This window comes from Procambarus clarkii, chromosome 11 (genome assembly GCF_040958095.1).
Source record: "Procambarus clarkii isolate CNS0578487 chromosome 11, FALCON_Pclarkii_2.0, whole genome shotgun sequence".
In the NCBI taxonomy this organism is placed as follows: Eukaryota; Metazoa; Arthropoda; class Malacostraca; order Decapoda; family Cambaridae; genus Procambarus; species Procambarus clarkii.
In genome coordinates this window covers 26848912-26871961 of record NC_091160.1, presented here as the reverse complement: position 1 = coordinate 26871961, position 23050 = coordinate 26848912, and the positions used below count along the sequence as shown (strand labels likewise).

General features: G+C 42.5%; 2 protein-coding genes across 2 annotated transcripts; one reads left to right on the top strand and one right to left on the bottom strand.

Annotated features, from left to right (window-relative positions):
- Positions 1–1595: 1595 nt before the first annotated feature.
- Positions 1596–3188, top strand: LOC123751366 (loricrin-like). The gene has a single exon (XM_045733459.2). The coding sequence runs from the start codon at positions 1596–1598 to the stop codon at positions 3186–3188; it is 1593 nt and encodes a 530-aa protein (XP_045589415.2).
- A 19297-nt stretch (positions 3189–22485) lies between these two features.
- LOC138363613 (uncharacterized) lies at positions 22486–22890 on the bottom strand. The gene has a single exon (XM_069322979.1). The coding sequence runs from the start codon at positions 22888–22890 to the stop codon at positions 22486–22488; it is 405 nt and encodes a 134-aa protein (XP_069179080.1).
- Between the last annotated feature and the right edge of the window lie 160 nt (positions 22891–23050).

Here is a 23050-nt window from a genome sequence, read left to right as displayed (position 1 = left end):
GAGAGAGAGAGAGAGAGAGAGAGAGAGAGAGAGAGAGAGAGAGAGAGAGAGAGAGAGAGAGAGAGAGAGAGAGAGAGAGAGAGAGAGAGAGAGAGAGAGAGAGAGAGAGAGAGAGAGAGAGAGAGAGAGAGAGAGAGAGAGAGAGAGCTGCAGCAGCATATCATCTCCCTAAAAGTGGCAATAACGTATATAACATTTTATGACCTTCGAGGAATGGCTGGCGCAGGCAAAACTGACCCCTTACTCTTGGCCCAAAAATAGGTTCTTTATTACTTAAGGCCAACAAGAACACAGCGTCCGAAAATTCCACAGGTTTCTCTTGAGATAGTCCAGGAATGCCACATGTCTTTTTCTCTGATCCCCAGATTATTAATTCCAGTTACACCCACTATCTATTTCCAGGAACACCCACTGTCTATTTCCATGAACACCCACTTTTTTTCTAGGAACACCAACTGTCTTTTTCTAGGAACACCCACTGTCTTTTTCAAACAACACCCACTGTCTATTTCCAGGAACACCCACTGTCTTTTTCAAACAACACCCACTGTCTATTTCCAGGAACACTCACTGTCTTTTTCTAGGAACACCAACTGTCTTTTTCTAGGAACACTCACTGTCTTTTTCAAACAACACCCACTGTCTATTTACAGGAACACCAGCTGTCTATTTCCAGGAACACTCTTCGAATTTTCCTCGGAACAAAACGTCTATATCATCGCCACGTCGCTATTAAACTGACCAGCTAATAATATTGGGAATTCTTCTCAAAACATCAGTCTCTGGACTGTTAACAACATAAAAACATTTCCCTTGAACGAACTTAATTTTCAGTACTAAAACAAATTAATTATAAAACCTCTTTCCACTTCTTGGTAAAATGCATCTGGAGAAGACGCCCGATGCGTGAGTGGGAGGCAGACGCCTTTATTTTAATGTAAACAAAGTCTCGCTTAGAGCACACTTGAAGTTCCACAATTATTTCCCTCTAGACGCTGCGTTATAGGAGTTACAAATCTCCCATCATCAGCACAATCTTCAGCAGCAGAACAATAAAGAAAGTATTCTGAACCCTATATCCCGTTAAATCTAGTCATTCATGGCCAGTAATGTAGGTAGATTAGGGTTTACCGGTTAGGACACGTAGCATTTTCAGTAATCATTTTCGCTGATATAACTGTCATATATTGGTTACGATTATTATTGTGGGTGTCTTTTGACAGGTGAATTCGAAGGGAAAGAAGAATTAGCAATAACTACCTGATACAACACGTGACGTGTGATTACTCTAGCATCACCTGCAATGAGTATTAGTCTGTGATCATCCGTGTTTATATCTGGTTGTCCAGGCCTGAAACAACCATACAGATAGGCTCCATTTGTTTAATTTCATTTACTAATCAATGTAGTCTAAACATTTATAGTAAATGTCTACCAATCGATAATTTCGATTGATAGACTATATAATTAATAAACCTCCCAGCTTGTGTAGGAAACGATATGTGGGAATTAATTATCATACAGTCCACTTTAAATTCATACAGTCCGCTATCAAAATAAATAAATTAACTTAAGAAATAATTCAAATATATCTCATGAGTCAGTTTTCCCCAAACACCCACAGTCTATTTCCAGGAGCACCCACAGTCTATTTCCAGGAGCACCCACAGTCTATTTCCAGGAGACCAGCTGCCGGTCGTCGAGAGGCCAGAGACCAACTGCGGGTGGTCGAGGGGCCAGAGACCAGCTGTGGGTGGTCGAGGGGCCAGAGACCAGCTGTGGGTGGTCGAGGGGCCAGAGACCAGCTGTGGGTGGTCGAGGGGCCAGGGACCAGCTGCGGGTGGTCGAGGGGGCCAGGGACCAGCTGCGGGTCGTCGAGGGGCCAGGGACCAGCTGTGGGTCGTCGAGGGACCACGGACCAGCTGCGGGTCGTCGAGGGGCCAGGGACCAGCTGCGGGTCGTCGAGGGACCAGGGACCAGCTGCGGGTCGTCGAGGGCCAGGGACCAGCTGCGGGTCGTCGAGGGACCAGGGACCAGCTGCTGGTCGTCGAGGGGGCCAGAGACCAGCTGCGGGTCGTCGAGGGGCCAGGGACCAGCAGCGGGTCGTCGAGGGGCCAGGGACCAGCAGAGGGTCGTCGAGGGGCCAGGGACCAGCAGCGGGTCGTCGAGGGGCCAGGGACCCGCAGCGGGTCGTCGAGAGGCCAGGGATTAACTGTGGGAGGGGGGGTCAAGGGGCCAGGGACTCGCTGCAGGTCGTCGAGAGGCCAGGGACCAACTGTGGGGGGTCGAGGGGCCAGGGACCAGCTGCGGGTCGTCGAGAGGCCAAGGACCAACTGTGGGGGGTCGAGGGGCCAGGGACCAGCTGCGGGTGGTCGAGGGGCCAGGGACCAGCTGCGGGTGGTCGAGGGGCCAGGGACCAGCTGCGGGTCGTCGAGAGGCCAAGGACCAACTGTGGGGGGTCGAGGGGCCAGGGACCAGCTGCGGGTGGTCGAGGGGCCAGGGACCAGCTGCGGGTGGTCGAGGGGCCAGGGACCAGCTGCGGGTGGTCGAGGGGCCAGGGACCAGCAGCGGGTGGTCGAGGGGCCAGGGACCAGCTGCGGGTGGTCGAGGGGCCAGGGACCAGCAGCGGGTGGTCGAGGGGCCAGGGACCAGCTGCGGGTGGTCGAGGGGCCAGGGACCAGCTGCGGGTGGTCGAGGGGCCAGGGACCAGCAGCGGGTGGTCGAGAGACCAGGGACCAGATGCGGGCCGTCGACAGGCTAGGGACCAGATGCGGGCCGTCGAGGGGCCAGGGATCCGCAGCGGGTCGTCGAGAGGCCAGGGATTAACTGTGGGGGGGGGGGGTGGTCGAGGGGCCAGGGACCAGCAGCGGGTGGTCGAGGGGCCAGGGACCAGCAGCGGGTTGTCGAGGGGCCAGGGACCAACAGCGGGTGGTCGAGGGGCCAGGGACCAGCAGCGGGTGGTCGAGGGGCCAGGGACCAGCAGCTGGTCGTCGAGGGGCCAGGGACCAGCAGCGGGTCGTCGAGGGGCCAGGGACCAGCAGCGGGTCGTCGAGGGGCCAGGGACGAGCAGCGGGTCGTCGAGGGGCCAGGGACCAGCAGCGGGTCGTCGAGGGCCCGGGGACCAGCTGCAGGCAGGGATTATGATGGCCCACATTACAAGCTCTCCACAGACATTTACGGCATCTTAAATACATAAACGCGCGCTCTAAGAAGAACATTAAGGAGTTATGAGTCATATCATGAATATCTTCAGGAGCACAATTCTCAAAAATGGTATAATTCTTCCATATTTTGTAATAATAATATTAGTCTTGTCAATTATTTTATTTTACGATATGTTGTTTTTGGTAATGCTGTCAGAATACTATTGTCATTCATATATTGTTTTGTGCAAATGTGTGTAAGAAATACTAAACAGATTTGTCCAGTCCAGACCTATTTAAAAGTCGGAAGTAGTACCTGTTTCAAGCTAGGAGTCTTTACACAATTCCCCTTTTTAAGAAAATGTTAATTACGAGAAGGAAATTCAAACTGAAGCAAACTGATTTATTCTGACACCCTAAATAAGCTATAGTTAAAAACAAAACAAAAAATCCTCTAGTAATATGCACTATTAATCACAGATCCTTTTAAAATGAAGAGAAATTTCATGCTATCCATAATTTGCCCGTACTAGCATAAACCAGGTTGTCGGAAAATCCGACACCATTTAATATATCATACAGATAATAGCTGTATTACCAACAAGTTACCCATAGAAAACGTAACTTGTAGTGGAATTACCGTCTATAGAAAACGGGATATCATCACCACATACTATTATAATTCACCAGCTATTCTGCTGGGAATTATTCTTAAATACATTAGTCTTTGGACTTTACCATCATAAAAACATCTTATATAAATTAACTTAATTATCAATATTAAAGTAGAGTAAATGTGACCCTTCTATCACGTTCTGAAATCTGGACAATGTAAGCCAGGCGTCAGAGTGGAGGAGGAGGGCAGCCATTGTTGTTATACGAGACCAGAGGCTCACACGGGAGCAAATTCGGCTCCTGTTAATTTTACTTGGACGTAGTGTTATGGATACCAAAGGTGTACCATCTGTCAACACGCTGTCAACAAATCAAGTTAAGTGTTCTTTCCGAAACCCATTATTTATCATTAGTGGCCATTAATGTCATTATATAGGGTGAGCCGGTTAGATCACATGGAAGCCTCAAACTAAAGGTAATTAAGCCAGGTCTTCATGTTCCATGTACTGTTTTCTCTGATATAGCTTGTCATATATAGGATTCTGGCTTCACAGCTAGCGCACTTTTGACAGGTCAAGTCGAGGATGCAAGATTTGTGCACCAGTTACTGGGTGATATGGAAGCTACCTCAAAGAGGATAATTAGGTGTCTACACCCTAGTTATACCTGGTGGACTAACCTGCTGTACTATAAGATAAGGAACCTCTTCAATGTATGTAGTTACTGTAGTTTGATTGGCTGCATACATATAAATATAAACCCCCCTAATGTGTAGAGGATCGATTTGTGAGATTGAGATTATTGCAGAAATACAGTCCACTTATCATTATACAAATTGCTATCGAAGTATATAAATTAACGTAAATATAAATTCATATAAATTAAATAAATATAAATCTCACAGGTCGGTTCCCACATTCTTTGGACCTTCGGAACCGGAATATTCGGTCCTATGAACCCACATTTGGTCATCTTAGTACCGGATGAACCAGTTAACCAGTGGATTCATTAAATATACTAGTGCAGTGTTATTTAAACAAAGCCAGCAGTCAAGACGGCAGCGTAGCCTCGAGGGAGCTCAGGAGCCTCCCTCAGCCCAGTTCAGCTTAGTCAGCGGTTTCATGCACACCCACAGAAATTTGGTGGTGTGTTATTTCGTGAAATGACAGCGCTAATAGAAGCCAGCCAAAGTAGTGACTGTGTTTTCGCGATATTGTTCACGGATTTCGTGGTGTTACATTTCGCGAGAGATTATCTACGAATTTTGTGGACTTTATTTCGCGAGGTCACTAATAATATTTAATACTTCTAGATAATATTAGAAGTTTCATAGAGGCTAATTAAGAGGCTATTATCAATAATTGTATATATTATTTCTCCAAAATAGAGAATTATTTAATATATACTGCACTAGTGTTCACAGTATATTTACTAATTGCCAACCCACAACAGGGTAGGATATGACTAGTTGAACTATTATCGTTCATCCTAGTCCCATTATTACCATAGTCAGTTGTACTATATTGATTAACCTAGCACCATTAATGAATGGTCCAGACCCTATTTTGGGTGTAATTTTTATCAACTCGAATTGAGTTGTGTATATATAATAATTTACTTATGATCATTACACCTTTGAGTGATTAATTAGTGTCTCTACCATCCTAGGGTGATATAGAAGAGCTAACCTAAAGGTACTTCCATGACACTGGTTTATCACTCAAATCATTAGTGTGTATGATTGTATATATATAATGTGTATTAATTTTAAGTGCTAACCTCTAGTAGAGGTAGGATTATTGCCTAGTGAGTTCAGAATTTACCCTAGGCTACCATTAGTGTTTGTTCAGTATTATGAGCAGCCCAAATACAAGTCCCACAAGGCTTCACCAACGAGCCAGTATGGATAATGCAGGGAGAATGAAAAGAACCCTTGCAGGTCTTAAAGGCCACTTAACAAGACAGATCAAGAAATGTGAAGATTTGTCACAACAATCAACAGTTGATTATGCTGACCTGGAAAGCTATTATCAAGCAGCTGCAGGTAAATTTGAGCAAATCAAATGCCAAATGGCAACATATGTGGCTGAACTTGCCAACACTAATTTATCAGAAACAGAAATAGACGACATTATGGTTGATCTTGCGAATTATGAAGATCACACTCAGGCCACGTTACAGCCTTATGTCAAATTAATTGCCCAGAACAAGGCAACAGCAACAACAACAACAGTTGCATCTAATACGAGTCAAGCAGAAGCTCGACTCCCTCCAATTAATTTACCCACTTTCTCAGGAAAGGATGAGGAAGATTGGGACGAATTTTGGAACAAATTCGTTGTCCTTGTAGACTCAAAACAATCTTTACCAAAGAGTAGTAAATTCTCTTATTTGCAAGGCCAATTATCAGGTGAGGCTAAAACAGTAGTATCCCATCTGAGATTAACTAATGACGGCTATGATCTGGCAGTAAAACTCCTCAAGGATAATTATGCTGATCCAGAAGTAAGAACATCACATTTAGTTCATGAGCTGTTGCATTTACCCCCACCGGAGGCTTCAGCTGATTCACTCCAAGTCTTCAAGCTGGAGGTAGAATCATTGATCAATGCCCTCAGCCTGACAGCAGATACAAACGGGGCTGAGTGGGTCTTGAAAATAATTGTCCAGGAGAAAATACCTAGGGACATATTGAGACAAATGAGTGCTCATTACAATAAAAGTATCTTATCCATGAATGAAATATCTGAGGGTTTAAAGTCAGTAGTTCATCAATTACGAACACATGACAAATTAAAACCACCAAGTAAACCCTCAGAAACCAATAATAGTAAACCACAGAGTACCAAAGGTACTCCAAATCAATCTAGACAATATAATTCAACACCAAAGTGGAACAGTGGCAGTGTGGGCGTATATGCAGTTGGACCCTCCAAGCCTATAGTTACTGTGTCACCCAAGAACGTGACACCAAAGGGTACTGGAAGCTATGGAACATGTTTGTTCTGCAATGAGAAACATTCAATGTACCACTGCCCTAATTTTCCTGATAGTGACGCCCGTGTTGAGCGACTCAAAGATTTGCAACATTGCACGAGGTGCCTCAGGAAACATAACATCAACGACTGTGAGACCCAATTACACACCTGTAATAGGTGTAACAAAGGTCAGCACCATGCAGCATTATGCAGAGACACCAAAACAACGTCTCCAAACCCCAAGGTGGAAGATAGCATTCCCACCTCAGTACAGTACTGCAAGGTGCAACCAACAAAGAGTGTCCATTCGGCAAAGTCTAAAGGTAATACGACTTTGCCTACTGCCCAAATTACCATCCTGAATAAGAGGGCCAAGGTCCATACCCGTGGGTTGTTTGACCAAGGATCCCAAAGAACATACATCACTAAAAGGTTGGCAGATGAATTACAATTAAGGCCTGTAGCCCAGATGTCATTCAACATCTCAGGGTTTGTAACAGATGCAGGACCTCAAGTCTACCAGGTGGTACAACCATCAGTACGCTTAGGCAGGTACGTCTGTCGAGTACAAGCCATTGTGGTGGACAAAATACCAGTAGACCTACAAGTTCAAGGTCTGCGAGCAACAGCCAAATTCCTGAGAAATAGAGGAATAAAATTGGCAGATAATATTAAGACTGATCACCTCACTGACTTCGGTCTCCTTGTAGGGACAGACTATTGTCATCGATTCATCGGTAGCCCTACTAAATATCAGGGCATAACCATGTTAAACTCTGCAGGAGGTAAATTACTCTCAGGCCCAGTATCAAGCCTGAGGAGACCTATGCCTGCAGATAAACAATACCAGTAGAAACCTAAATTTGTCAGCTGATTATATTTCTCCAGTAGCATTATACTAAGGAGATTACAGCTGACTATACCAACAGAGCTTGATGTTAGTATCATCATTTGAAGCTGAAGATGAGTTCATGAGGCCTCAGTGGCAAATCAGTGAACAGTAGCCTAAAACAGCTTCAAGTCACTGCGACCAATGTCACTGAACCCACTGCAGTCTCAGAACCATACTTTACTTTAATGATGAGCTATTCAATCCTCTGAATCAATTAATTAAATTAAACCCCAGTAAATCTGATGACTGATTTGATACATTTATTATTTAATCAAGATGTATTCCATGGGCCTCAGTGTTTATATATCAGTGACCAGTTACCTGAAGAAACTTCAAGTTATATCTAATGTCACTGATCTCACTGCAGTCCCTGAATCATACTTGACTGTAGTACTTGATCACATCCAGTCTTCTGGGTTAAATAATATGTAATAAGGCTTGAATATTAGCCTTTCAAGAGTTGACAGGGAAATGAAATCGCATTAGACTTCTAACCCCTACAACTCTAGTACGGGACATCCGTCCTGTACGAACAGACACACAAATGTGTGATTACTAACTACTAACATCAAATTAATCAAATAATTCGAAGGAGGAGTATCGGTGTTCGTCTGTTCTAAAGAGGACTTCGACCCGTGAGCAGCCCCCTGGGGAATTATGTCGGAAAATCCGACACCATTTAATATATCATACAGATAATAGCTGTATTACCAATAAGTTACCCATAGAAAACGTAACTTGTAGTGGAATTACCGTCTATAGAAAACGGGATATCATCACCACATACTATTATAATTCACCAGCTATTCTGCTGGGAATTATTCTTAAATACATTAGTCTTTGGACTTTACCATCATAAAAACATCTTATATAAATTAACTTAATTATCAATATTAAAGTAGAGTAAATGTGACCCTTCTATCACGTTCTGAAATCTGGACAATGTAAGCCAGGCGTCAGAGTGGAGGAGGAGGGCAGCCATTGTTGTTATACGAGACCAGAGGCTCACACGGGAGCAAATTCGGCTCCTGTTAATTTTACTTGGACGTAGTGTTATGGATACCAAAGGTGTACCATCTGTCAACACGCTGTCAACAAATCAAGTTAAGTGTTCTTTCCGAAACCCATTATTTATCATTAGTGGCCATTAATGTCATTATATAGGGTGAGCCGGTTAGATCACATGGAAGCCTCAAACTAAAGGTAATTAAGCCAGGTCTTCATGTTCCATGTACTGTTTTCTCTGATATAGCTTGTCATATATAGGATTCTGGCTTCACAGCTAGCGCACTTTTGACAGGTCAAGTCGAGGATGCAAGATTTGTGCACCAGTTACTGGGTGATATGGAAGCTACCTCAAAGAGGATAATTAGGTGTCTACACCCTAGTTATACCTGGTGGACTAACCTGCTGTACTATAAGATAAGGAACCTCTTCAATGTATGTAGTTACTGTAGTTTGATTGGCTGCATACATATAAATATAAACCCCCCTAATGTGTAGAGGATCGATTTGTGAGATTGAGATTATTGCAGAAATACAGTCCACTTATCATTATACAAATTGCTATCGAAGTATATAAATTAACGTAAATATAAATTCATATAAATTAAATAAATATAAATCTCACAGGTCGGTTCCCACACAGGTGACCATCCCAATCCTTCAAAGGTTTCTCAAGGCCCTGCAAGACCCCTCCCACTTTCTCAGAGTATAGCGGTGACTCATTTTATTATTTCACACTGCTAAGCTTCTCTCACTGGCGACCACATATACATTAGACCAAAAATTGTTGGTATATGAGAGATAGACAGACAGACGGACAGGGAAAAATGACAAAGACAACCCGAAACAGAGATAAAGAGAAGCAGATAAGACAGTAGATGGAGGGATAGATAAATGGTTGCACAGATCGATGGACATATAGATGAATAGAAAGAGTGAAAGACGTATATACGGACTGATAGATGGGTAGATAGATGTATAGGTAGATGGACGGATGGATGGATAGAAGGATAGCGAGAGGTGGTTAGGTTGATGGATAAATAGATGGAAATATAATTGAGTAGACAAATTTATGAGATGGATAGATTGATGGTAGATTGATGAGATGGATAGATTGATAGTAGATTGATTAGATGGATAGATAGACATATGGATGGATAGATAGATACATGGAGAGATGGATGAATGGATAGATAGATGAATGAGATAAGAAAGATGGATGAATAAATGGATTGACGATTGCACTGAAAACAAGATAGAAAGAGTGGTGAATGCATAAATGGATATATATATGGATAGATGGACAGATTGATGTATGTTGAGAGTACTTTTACCTTTAATATTTGGGTACTGGCTTCTCCTAGCAGGCGTCAACAACGATACAGCTATTCAGGAGTTCATGTAACCTTCCCTTGTGTATATTTTGTATTATAAAAGTGAATGTTTTTGTTTAACATGACAATCTATGTTAGTTTGTTGTGACATTCCTGGTCCAACCCTAGCACTGACTCATTATATATTCACCGAGACAGTAGTTTCTGATCACGCCACCCACCCTCCAGGGAGGTCAGTCTAGTCCACGTCAGGTAGAGTGAGAGGAAGGGAAGGGAACTAACAGGGGAAAGCCCAATCCATTACGACTATATAGCACTTGGAAGGGATCAGGATAAGGATTTGTGATGAGACGAGGGGGGGGGGGGGAAGGAATGGTCCCCAACCACTTGGACAGTCGGGGATTGAACGCCACCCTGCACGAATTGAAAATGTCGCTCTACCGTCCTCCTCAAGTGGTTGGGCTGGACGGTAGAGCGATAATTTGTTCCGGAACAAATCTGAACTCTGAATCAAATCGTAGTTCCGATTTGACTGACTTGGGCTTCTTTAAGTCAGTCAAATCGGGCACTCGTCTGAAGTAACACCTCTGGTCTTAGTGGGTAAATAGTGAAACGCCGGTTACCCAATCTAGTATTATATATTTTTAAGTAAACTTTGTGTAACCATCGCTTAATTCCTAATATACAATACTGCGAAACTTTGGAGGGCAGCAACACACAATCTTAACATTGGGATTCAACATCGGCCTAGCAACTCTGAATGTGAATCATTCTCGCTCCAATGTTAAAATATCTTCAAACGTATCAATGTGACATAAAAAGGATTGTTTGCCTTTCTTTGGTGTCCTAAAAGCATAGTGGGTCGTCTTGACACGTAAGGTAAGATATTTATCAGCAGAAAGTGGGACTGTGAAGCACTTGGAAAGGATACGAGAAGAGGATCGGAGCTGGGATAAAAGAATGGAGTGAAATAATGATGTCCAACCACTTGGACCATTGGGGTCGAGCTCCGACCCAGCAAGAAGCGAGACCGTCACTCTAATTGGTCAAGTGGCTAATCGGTCGCAGGTAAATCTCAACTATTATAATTTCTTCGAGGTTACAATCGACGTAATCACCATTCTTAGACGGAACATTCAAATGCTAAAACCAAACTGAGGAATGATGGTGGCTCACCGTCGCTCGTGACTGCCTGCACAGGCACCCCTCAGTACTAAGTGAGACCTGTAACCAGCCCGTGTTCCTAAGGTTGCCCAACGTCAAGAAAACGGTCAATTTAAAGTGTCTTCTCCTAACCTAACAGAGGACCTAAAACAGAAAACGGGGCAGTTCGTCACTTTCGCGAGCCGCTTACATTTTCTAATACGACAATTTTTGATCATATGTAATGCATAAGAGCGAATAGCGACGTTCTTTGTAGGAAGACAGGTTAACAGAGCCTTGGCTGGTGAGTCACTACAGAGATGCGACCCTCCCTTCGTCTCACTAACTGACACGTCTTTGCCTGAGATAGATCACGTGGCATAAAATTGAAACAAACATCTAATCCAGAAGAGGGATATATATATATATATATATATATATATATATATATATATATATATATATATATATATATATATATATATATATATATATATATATATATATATATATATATATATATTTCAGACAAATAATTTTGTTCAAACTAATTATATATGTTACTACTTTACTGATAAACTAAATCTAATATAAACAAGGAAGCGTGATTTCTTTCACGCTGTGTTTTCTTATACATCTGAACACATTAGTATTCTAGGATGGGCCAGGCGCACCTCCAGTCTGGGGCAGGACAAGAAGACCCACCAGCTGGGGATGGGACAAGAAGCACCACCTGCTTGGGACGGGACATGAAGCACCACCAGCTTGGGATGGGACAAGAAGCACCACCAGCTTGGGATGGGACAAGAAGCACCACCAGCTTGGGATGGGATAAGAAGCACCACCAGCTTGGGATGGGACAAGAAGCACCACCAGCTTGGGATGGGATAAGAAGCACCACCAGCTTGGGATGGGACAAGAAGCACCACCAGCTTGGGATGGGATAAGAAGCACCACCAGCTTGGAATGGGACAAGAAGCACCACCAGCTTGGGATGGGATAAGAAGCACTACCAGCTTGGGATGGGATAAGAAGCACCACCAGCTTGGGATGGGACAAGAAGCACCACCTGCTTGGGATGGGATAAGAAGCACCACCAGCTTGGGATGGGACAAGAAACACCACCTGCTTGGGATAGGACAAGAAGCACCGCCAGCTTGGGATGGGACAAGAAGCACCACCTGCTTGGGATGGGACAAGAAGCACCACCTGCTTGGGATGGGACAAGAAGCACCACCTGCTTGGGATGGGACAAGAAGCACCACCTGCTTGGGATGGGACAAGAAGCACCACCTGCTTGGGATGGGACAAGATGCACCTTAATCATTGGATGTGGACAAAAAGAATATGACGAACAATGAAGTCATTTTAGACATAAGAGAGTCTCTTCGGTCTCTTCTAGCGAAGCCTTACCATGCTCCAAATATTATATTGACAGTATCAACACAAGTACTGTTTGTATTAATAAATATATTGGCAGTATCAACACCAATAATGACAGCATCAACCCAAATAAAAACAGTTTCTGTACAAATAATGACTATCAACACAAATAATGACGTTATCAACACAAATATCTATATATCAACAATAATATTGACAGTATTAAGACAAATAATGAGAGTGTCCGCTCGATTATTGACAGTATCAGCATAAATATTGACAATGACAACACAAATATTGAAAGTGTAAACAGAGACTATTTACCGTATTAATATACGTGCTAACAATGTCAACACAAATATATATTATCAATAGAAATGTCGACAGTATCAACACAAATCAGACACGATCAACACACTTTCCCTATTAAATGCCAACAATGAAATAAAAAATAACAATCAAAATTCCCATTACCGGTCATGATGAATACTGACAACCCCCATAAGCATCACCGCGAATCTTAAGGACAGCCTTACGCGAGTGCTCCCACATATTACGAGAACGTATAACCTTCCTTGATATAAAACTGAGTGGCCAATCATATGCCTGACTGAGCCTCTATAGCCTCATATTTATTGGAACATCTGAAGTGTTTTTACCATATAAATTACCGTGAAGTAAAAGGTTGTCCACTTATCCAAGAGTTATGAGAATGTCTCGCAGGCTCAAGACATTGTGTTTATGGTGCTGGTCGAGTGATTTCTTTATCAGGATGAACACACACGGTCAACTCTTATTTGTTTTGCAATACATAATCGAAAGGTATATGAAATTGTTTGATGACCAAACCACACACCAGAAAATGAGGAGACTACTATATTTCGGTCCGTCCTGGACCAAATGTTGAGTCGATTGTAATATTGGTCCAGGACGGGCCGAAACGTCGTCGTCTCCTGATCTTCTGGTGTGTGGTTTAGTCATCATATCTTCAGCAACGTTATTGTGGCTCATCGTCTGAATAACCCCTTTTGTCATCCCTGAAACTCTTCCATTCATCAGCCAGGCTCTGCTGAATTCACAGATTGTTGCCGCAGCAGACGACTAGCTTATTGTGGACCCCCCCCCCCCCCCCACACACACACACACCCTGCCCTCCTGGGAGCCTAACTTACCATACTGCTTACCTATCATTGACTGCGGGGAAGTGAAATATAGCTCTTCATGCCCAGTCTCTAACCTTGCTGTACCTGTGGCACTATAGCTTAACTATTCGAACGTTCAAAATGTTTATCGAATTTGTACTTAAAGCATGGAGGTGGCTTCCGCAACTTTTTCTCTCAGTGCATTTCACATGTTGACCCCTATTCCGTTCGTTGTAGGTAGGTGCGTACTTTTTCATGACAATTAAGTGCTTTAGGTCAGCATCAGATCCAACTCCGGCAGCCTCAATCCATCTCTGGAATCGTCTTTCCAGATCCCTTGCCATCTCAGCAAACGTACATGCTCTAGCCTTCACCATCTCTCTCTCTAAAACGCTTCTGGGGTTAACTGAAATGAGCGCAGTATGCTGCTCTTTACTGTGGCATAATCCTAGCATTCTTCCAGTGACAGTTGGGTGTATGCCTCTCTGGCATACACCCAACTGTTGGCATACAACAAACTGTACACCCAAGTTGGCTGTATGCCCAGTACCGGTCAGTTTTAACTGAACCAGCTGGGCCCATTCCTCTTGTGGCCGCTCCTTGATGTTGGCTACCTTTTCGAAATGCTTGAAGACGCTCTCTGCCTCCTCGGGCACAAATAGGGGAATGTCCTTTTCCCTAACCCTATTATCATGTGGGAGTGCTACATGGGTGATGCTCTCGGGCAACCCATGTTCAATCCTTTGCTCAGCCATGGTTCTATTTGCTTCTATCTGCATTTGTTTTGTTCTCTCTTTTCTCCTTTCGACCTGGGCTTTTTTTCCTTCTCCTGTTCTAACTCCAGTTCCCTTATTCTTATTTTGTCTTTTTTTCTCTACCTTCTTCTTCATCTGCAGTTCTAATTTCAACTTTTCCAGCTGGAACTGCCTTTCTTTGTCCTCACGCTGCATCTGGAGCTGTAGCTGAAATCTTTCTAAGCTCCTGTTTCTGCTACTCCTGCTACTGTGGCTACTTCAACTGTTCCCTGGTGCAATCTTCCAAGTTCTCAGGCTTTCCTGACTCCACAAACACTTGCACCTTATCCATCCTGTCCTGTGAGTCTTCCAAAGAGAGAGAATATACACCTGCGGTCACAAAGCCAATTTATTTCCACCAAAAGGTATACCAATCCACTCTCGAACAGGGTGTGGGTGTGTTAGTTCACGCTCCCGGACAGGCCCCCAAATATTATTACATTGTTGTAGGTAGGTGCATACGTCCCTTCTGTACAACAAACCAAAACCCGTAGAGTGTTTGTACTTTAATCAGGAGATCACCATGTACGCTTCCTGCTCTTGGAGAGGGGCTCAGCATCACACATTTAGGGGGGTGCGGCTTTAACACTGGCCTCGTTGTCATGTGCACACACCCAATTCGAGCCGCTGTGATTCCCCACTCTCTCCTTATTTTGGTATGACCTCCTCAATCCCCTTTCTTTGAATTAAAATTCTGTACCACCCTATCCACAGCTGTGGTTCTCTTTCTCTCTCTCTTTTCTTATTCCTGTGAAGCCTCATTAGGACAAGGATAAACACCGGCAAATTATATACATTTACTGGACAGAGAACATTTACAACACACATACAAGATACAATATTTACTCCAACGCTCTATACTACTATAATCACGTTGCATCCAATCCCATCAGGACTCTATCAGCTGCATATATCAAATGATAGTGCAACTCCTGGCTCGCCACTTATGCTACCAACCTCACCAAGTGGGTTAAATCTTGTAATACAATACAGTACTGCCAACCCTAGAATAAATATATTTATATATAAATATACGCAAGGAAATCCAGCCTATGGCTGTAAAACTATAGACATCTCTAAGAATATTCCTTGATACAAAAATGGTCCGCCACCCACCTTCCACTGCATCTTGCACGCCAATGACACTCGGGCACTCTACCAACTCTATATAGGTAGTCACTAGGAACCCCTTCTCTACACCTAGAGGTTCACTACCCTGAACATCTTCAGGTTCTCCTAGAATCGTCTACCAGGGTCCTCCAAAGCTCTTCCGGCTGCTACACCATGAATTCTTCCTTAAACAGCAATGGTGTTTCAACACTGGTACCACAGACGCATGTAAAACTTCACTTCACTGCTCCTCCTCCTTGCAGTGAAGGAGTTGGACCTCGCACAGCTTGAGGTCCAACTCCTCACTATGGGGACTGCTCATCCACATAGTACACTGTTCTTCCAACAGGCTTGGAGTTTCATCCACTAACTCCCTCTACTGGGCTCGAAGTTCCCTTAGCAACTCCTTCCCCAGACAAACCTGCAACCCATTGATACGCCAATAAAGTTGTTCCTCTACAAACATATAACTAAAATAAACTACACAATAAATGTCTTCACTTGACATCCCTCTGATTCCTGTGTGCCGGGAGGTGACTCCCCCACACCCGGGCAGGTCAATTCTCCACTTCTCCATGGCGATCCACCCGAGACTGGCAGCTGGCCTGTTAGTTGCCTCCATGACATCAACGGGAGAGGACGCAGCTCCTCTCCTCAGCTGGCTCCTTCATCTCTATTCTCTTGTTTAGGCTTTCTGCCTTAACAAAATATGCCTAATATATCAATAGACACCTGCTACGGTCGTGGGCACACGACCAACTACAGGCAATCACTTTTAACTGGTTTATAATGGCTTACCCCAGAATTTGTTCGCTCGCGGTGCTCACTGACTGAGCGGTCGCCACTAGGGCGCTCTAAGCTGCCCACGAAACTGCTTTAAACACTGCTCCAAAGTCTTCCTGCAGTCCACGACTTATTCCACAAGCAAGATGTCTGTCCACTTCCTTCTTCCTGAAGGTATATCACTCAGGGGTTCCTCTTCAGCAAGGGCTCAACAGAGCGTTACCTCCCCTCACGATTTCTGCAGCTCAAGTGAGGTCATGACTCTCTGAAGCGAGCCTCACACCTCCAGCAAATTTTCTACATCCCATGTCAAATCTTTTGTTTATATTCTTATCCAGTGCCCATGCTCTTAAACTATTTCTCAAATCTAACCAAGTATTTACTATATATATCCATGTCTATATCTCTGACCTCTTAGTTAGGTCAGGGCTGGCATAATAACTGTCAGGGGGTAAACTCGTTTCTCCTGCTGCCCGAGATCATAACACTCCCCCCCCCCTCCCGCCCTCCGTACAGGGCACGTATATTTCCTTACATTTCTTCGACTCATTTGCGTTCTCTAGTCCTACGTTCTCTCAATGAAGCTGTCTATTCCCTGAGTATCTTGCATGTTGTGACCATATGTCCTCTATAACTTTCTTCCAAGGTTGTAAGGTCGAGTTTGTTCAAGGGGCACAAAAGATGTTAATAAAACCTAGGCATGTTGCTTTATATTAACATTTACATATAAAATATATTCTTTGTAATTATAGTTGCAGCTTCTAGAAACCTTTTTACACTGCAACATCAAGGAATTTTCAATTAATTATTATACAGTCTGCTAAGTCTGCATTAGAGGCAAGTCTGCTCTTAAAACCTTCAATAATTTTCACTGCTGGATATTACATAATAATAGAATAACTGTTAATGATATTCAATCTCCACACTATACAGATTATACATTATTCATCCATATGTCATGTATCTGCAGGAAGCAAAATTTGGGTACTGTGCCAGAATTTCAGATATTTTGTCATTTGCAATACCATGATTTACCATTCCATGTAACGTGGCTTCAGACTGTCCTCTAAATGACTCTGTTGTCTGACAAGGAACAATGTGTGTAATGCGTTATTGAGTGACCTTGTCGAAGTTCATGTACAGTACACTGTACTTATAAATCCCGATACAATCCCAACTGTCAGGTGTTCTGTACAAGCCCAACTGCCTGGTGTTCTGTACAAGACCAACTGCCAGGTGTTCTGTACAAGACCAACTGCCAGGTGTTCTGTACAAGACCAACTGCCAGGTGTTCTGTACAAGACCAACTGCCAGGTGTTCTGTACAAGACCAACTGCCAGGTGTTCTGTACAAGACCAACTGCCAGGTGTATTGTACAAGCCCAACTGCCTGGTGTATTGTACAAGCCCAACTGCCTGGTGTATTGTACAAGCCCAACTGCCTGGTGTATTGTACAAGGCCAATTACCAGGTGTACTTGTAGCCAAGTCGTATTCGAGGAGTGGAAACTACTATCCGTCTAGTGATTTTTAAACTTATCCCATTGAAAGTATTTTGTTTGACCCATTTCGTTGTGACCAACAATAGACCTACAAGTTCCTGTTTGCAGTCTTATTCCTTCTTGAAACTCATCTGCGAATTCTCGTCTAATGACATTTTTTGTTTTATTAAAGAGTTCTGTTTGATAACCCAAGATAATCTTTATTATTCTCTACATTTACTATGTGTGAAGAAGTATGAATTTTTGGAACTTTGTGGAATTGAGAAAATTTATTTTTAATTTCTTTATCTTTATTCCTGTCGTGCTATTCTAATATTACATCCGTCAACTTTAACTGAAAGTCTGGATGGGTCCCCTGGGGAAGAACTTGCTTAGGTAACACGCTAAGTGTAGTAAACAGCTCATTCCTCACTCTGAGACTATATAAAAACAATTGACTAGGCGTGAGCAAACACCGAGATCTCAAAAGTTTGAAATCCCCTTCACTTAGTCCGTTGATTTTCACACATCGCCGAAGCGAATCTAACGTGTAGGTCATGGCCTCTCACAACGATATTTATGTTGTGTGGTGCTCTGAATTCAGCTCTAATCTCAGAGGATGTCTCAAATGAATAGCAATGGTAACAGAATACATGTAAATCAATAAAATGTGTGGGGTGCAACGAAAAGACAGTGTTCAACATAACACAGTTTATTCAACAAATTACTAACTACTACAAAAAGGAAAGAAATATTAATGACATTACTCGAAATTTTTCCTGTGACACCTTTACTGATAACTACACACCAGCCACGAGTGCTGCATAATAAACTAACTTGAACAAACTGAGTGATCACAGAGGAATCAATCAGGCAGAACATACTAATCCATAATCCCTAAGCAGCATCCACAAGGTAGGTTAGGAGACACGCCTCCAATAACCTTCTATAAGTTACTCTACGCTTCTTGCTGCCAATCCCTGCAATGAGCCGTTGCAATGCAATCAAACTAGTAGCTTATCAATGACATGACAATGACTAATGGGGTTTCTGGCATCTCCAGCAACTCTCCTCAATTAATTTCTTACGTTAACACTCCTTCCCTCGGACGATCAACAATCTATAACTAATTGATTACGTTAATATCAAAGTAACACTTACGTTAACTTAATCTTGTTTCCCACAGACAAATCAAACTGTACAACTGTCACTAGTAACTCGGAATTACACAACCACTTTACCCGTCGAGCATTCAGTGAGTAATCCCCACTAATCCCCGTACTTCAGACAGCTAATTGGTCCCATTACAAATTACGTTATCAGTTACTATCACCCCTTCGATAGTTTACTACAATCTCAATGTCCAAAGTGCTAAGAGAACAGGAATCACCCCTTGACTACCCTCGAGCAATTATTTACTATTCCGAAGATCAATAATTAATTAATATGAATACATCACCTTTCACACTGGCTCGGCAATTAACATCAATGGTATGAATTCAGTCTGGGGCATTCTGTCTTCGGGCCATACCCCGACGAATTCAGGTGACTAGTTCACCATCCCATGAACCGATAATTAATCACCACGTCTACGTTACTTTACAATGATGTTACTCTCCCAAGAGTCAATCAAATTACCTGTTCGTTGACAGATTAAATAACCGACGTTACGTTAATGAAACAATGGAGCCTTCGTGTGAGTCGATCAACTCTGATCGAAGTTAATTACCTTGACTTCCAGGAACCCGTTAATTACCTGTTCAACTGACAGATAATTTGCAACAGACAGTACTAGGTTGTAAGATTGCAACCCGTTCTCGCAAATTTAATAAGTCAATATTGACTTATTAAATATGTGCATAGGTGACATACTTAACATAATAGTTTCCCTTGAAAAGCTTCATAGAAAACACCGACCTTCCCTAACCTACTTAGTATGTTAAGATAATCATCTTATTGCTTCGTAATTACAATTATTACCTAACCTATACCTATAATAGGTTAAGTAACAATTGTAATTACGAAGCTATAAGATGCTTATTTTAACATACTAAGTAGGTTAGGTGAGGTCGGTGTTTTCTATGAAGTTTTTCAAGGGAAACTATTATGTTTAGTATGTCACCTATGCACATATTTAATAAGTCAATATTGACTTATTAAATTTGCGAGAACGGGTTGAAGATTGAGCCCTCCCGGAATTCTACAATTCTTGTCTGGCTTGGCTAGACTCCCTGAGAGACCAACACAGCTGTTCCTAGGAAAATAATTAACCCAAACGTATCTTACGTTACTCAAATTGTCATAGAACAATTCCTCTATAAACAATGGGTGTTCCCTTGGCTACGTTACATTAACTGACTCTCAATCACCTCACTGAATACTGGACTTCGGTGACCACCAAATAAACAGGAAAATATAACACCAAGTACTCGTCTCAATGACGAGTTCACCCACGACAATAATAAAACGCGGCACAACAGTGATTTACTATACAATCCGGTTGCAAACCATATACTGCAACCACAGTAATAACACACTAGGTTTCGTGACACTACAATTATATATATATATATATATATATATATATATATATATATATATATATATATATATATATATATATATATATATATATATATTTTTTTTTCATTGAATATGACCGCATATTCTGTATTTATTATTTTCTGGTTTAGGGCTTCTATCCCTCTCACTATTTTCTTAGCATCAGGGCTTAATTGAAATAGGAGTTCTCCAAAACTCATTTTCGTACTTTTAAGGTGAAGAAAAGAAGTGATTTACTATAGAGTGTATTACACTTATTTGTATAATTTGCACGACGTTTCGAACCTCCATGGTTCATTTTCAAGTGAACAGATCTTACAATACTAGTTGATTTTATACCCGCATTAGGTCAGGTGATAATACAATGAAGGTGAAAAACACGGGGGGATACATAAGGGATAAACATAGGGGCTGCAGAAGGCGTATTGGCCCATACGAGGCATCTCCTATCTAAACACAAAGATTAATCCAGTGTAATTGGCCTGTTATGTTGGACATTGTCTTCTGTGTTGGCATCGATATGTTCTTGTCTTGTCCTTACTCTCATGGTGGGTAGAGTAAATAGTTCAAGTAAGGACAGTAAGGACAAGACAAGAACATATCGATGCCAACACAGAAGACAATGTCCAACATAACAGGCCAATTACACTGGATTAATCTTTGTGTTTAGATAGGAGATGCCTCGTATGGGCCAATAAGCCTTCTGCAGCCCTTATGTTTATCCCTTATGTATCCCCCCATGTTTTTCACCTTCATTGTATTATCACCTGACCTAATGCGGGTATAAAATCAACTAGTATTGTAAGATCTGTTCACTTGAGAATGAACCATGGAGGTTCGAAACGTCGTGCAAATTTAACAAATAAGTGTAATACACTCTATAGTAAATCACTTCTTTTCTTCACCTTAAAAGTACGAAAATGAGTTTTGGAGAACTCCTATTTCAATTAAGCCCTGATGCTAAGAAAATAGTTAGAGGGATAGAAGCCCTAAACCAGAAAATAATAAATACAGAATATGCGGTCATATTCAATGAAACATGTTTGAAAGAAAACCTGCTGCCAGTATACACCAATATATATATTTATATATATATATATATATATTTATATATATATATATATATATATATATATATATATATATATATATATATATATATATATATATATATATATATATATGCAACAATGATCACAAGAAATGATCACGATCATTCTACTTTGCTCTGATGAAGGCGAATTAGCCGAAAACGCGTTAAGCATTTTCTATTTTTCATATGTGGTTATTCTGCATATATATATATATATATATATATATATATATATATATATATATATATATATATATATATATATATATATATAAATCTGCTTACCTACCTGGCGCCTTCAGATATCAAAACGTTAATGGGAAACACTAAGGAGATCACACACTCCTGATCAACTTTGCCAAGTGATTAGCGATCCCAAGGATAGATAATTACTCCCGTGAATTAAGTTACTCGACAGAACTGTCAGCTGTCACACCTGACAGCCACGTTACTCACCACAAATCTACCAAAATTACGTTAACACGTCAGTCAGATAAATATATATAGTAGTAGTAGGCATCCTTCAGTCTCGGGAGACGATGGAGTTGCGCCCTGGTTGTCAATCTTGGTGCAGTGTCTGGTGTGACTGATGAGGCCAATCCGAGAGTGGCAGTCCATCCCACACTGAGCACAAACGAAGTCCGATTCTGATCTGTCTTCCTGGCTACCGGCTTTCCTTCTCTGTCTCTTTGCCTCCGATTTCTTAGCAAGTGACTCCTCGAACTTGGAGAGACCTCTTTGAACAGGATCCCCAAGAATCCTGGGGATCCTTGTGGATCCAGCCGTCGCCCATTCGCACAATGTGCCCGAGCCAGCGCATTCGTCTCTGTTTCAGCATTGCGTACATGCTGGTGATTCTTGCTCTCCCCAGGACGTTGTTGTTTGTCACCTTGTCCTGCCAGGTGATGTCCAAGATGTGTCGAAGGCAGCGCATGTGGTAGGCATTCAGCTGTCTTTCCCTGATGGGCGCGAAGTGCCCAAAACTCACTGCCATAAAGGAGAGTGCCCAGGACACAGGCTCTGTAAACCTTAAATCTTTGTATACTCAGTCAGCCTATTGTTGGCCCACACTCTCTTTGTCATTCTGGACATGGTAGTAGATGCCTTACCGATGCGTTTGTTTAGCTCCGTATCAAGAGAGAGGGAGTCATAGATTGTAGAGTCCAGACACACGAAATCGTGAACGACTTCCAGTTTGCAATTGGAGATGCTGATGTCAGGTGGGGAGTCCATTCCTTGTCCCATGACTTGAGTTTTCTTCAGGCTGATGATGAGTCCGAAAGCCTGACAGGCCTCGCTGAAGCGGGTCATGAGCCGTTGGAGAACTTCGGCTGAGTGGGTAGTGACTGCTGCGTCGTCGGCAAAAAGGAAGTCGCGCAGACACCTCAGCCGAACCTTCGTCTTGGCTCTCAGCGAGGTTAAAGAGCTTTCCATCCGACCTGGTCCGGAGGTAGATGCCTTCCATGGCAGATCTGAAGTCGTGCTGCAGCATAACTGCAAAGAAAATCCCGAATAGGGTTGGAGCCAGTACGCAGCCCTGCTTTACTCCACTTCGGATGTTAAAGGCATCTAATGTTAGACCATCAAAGACCAC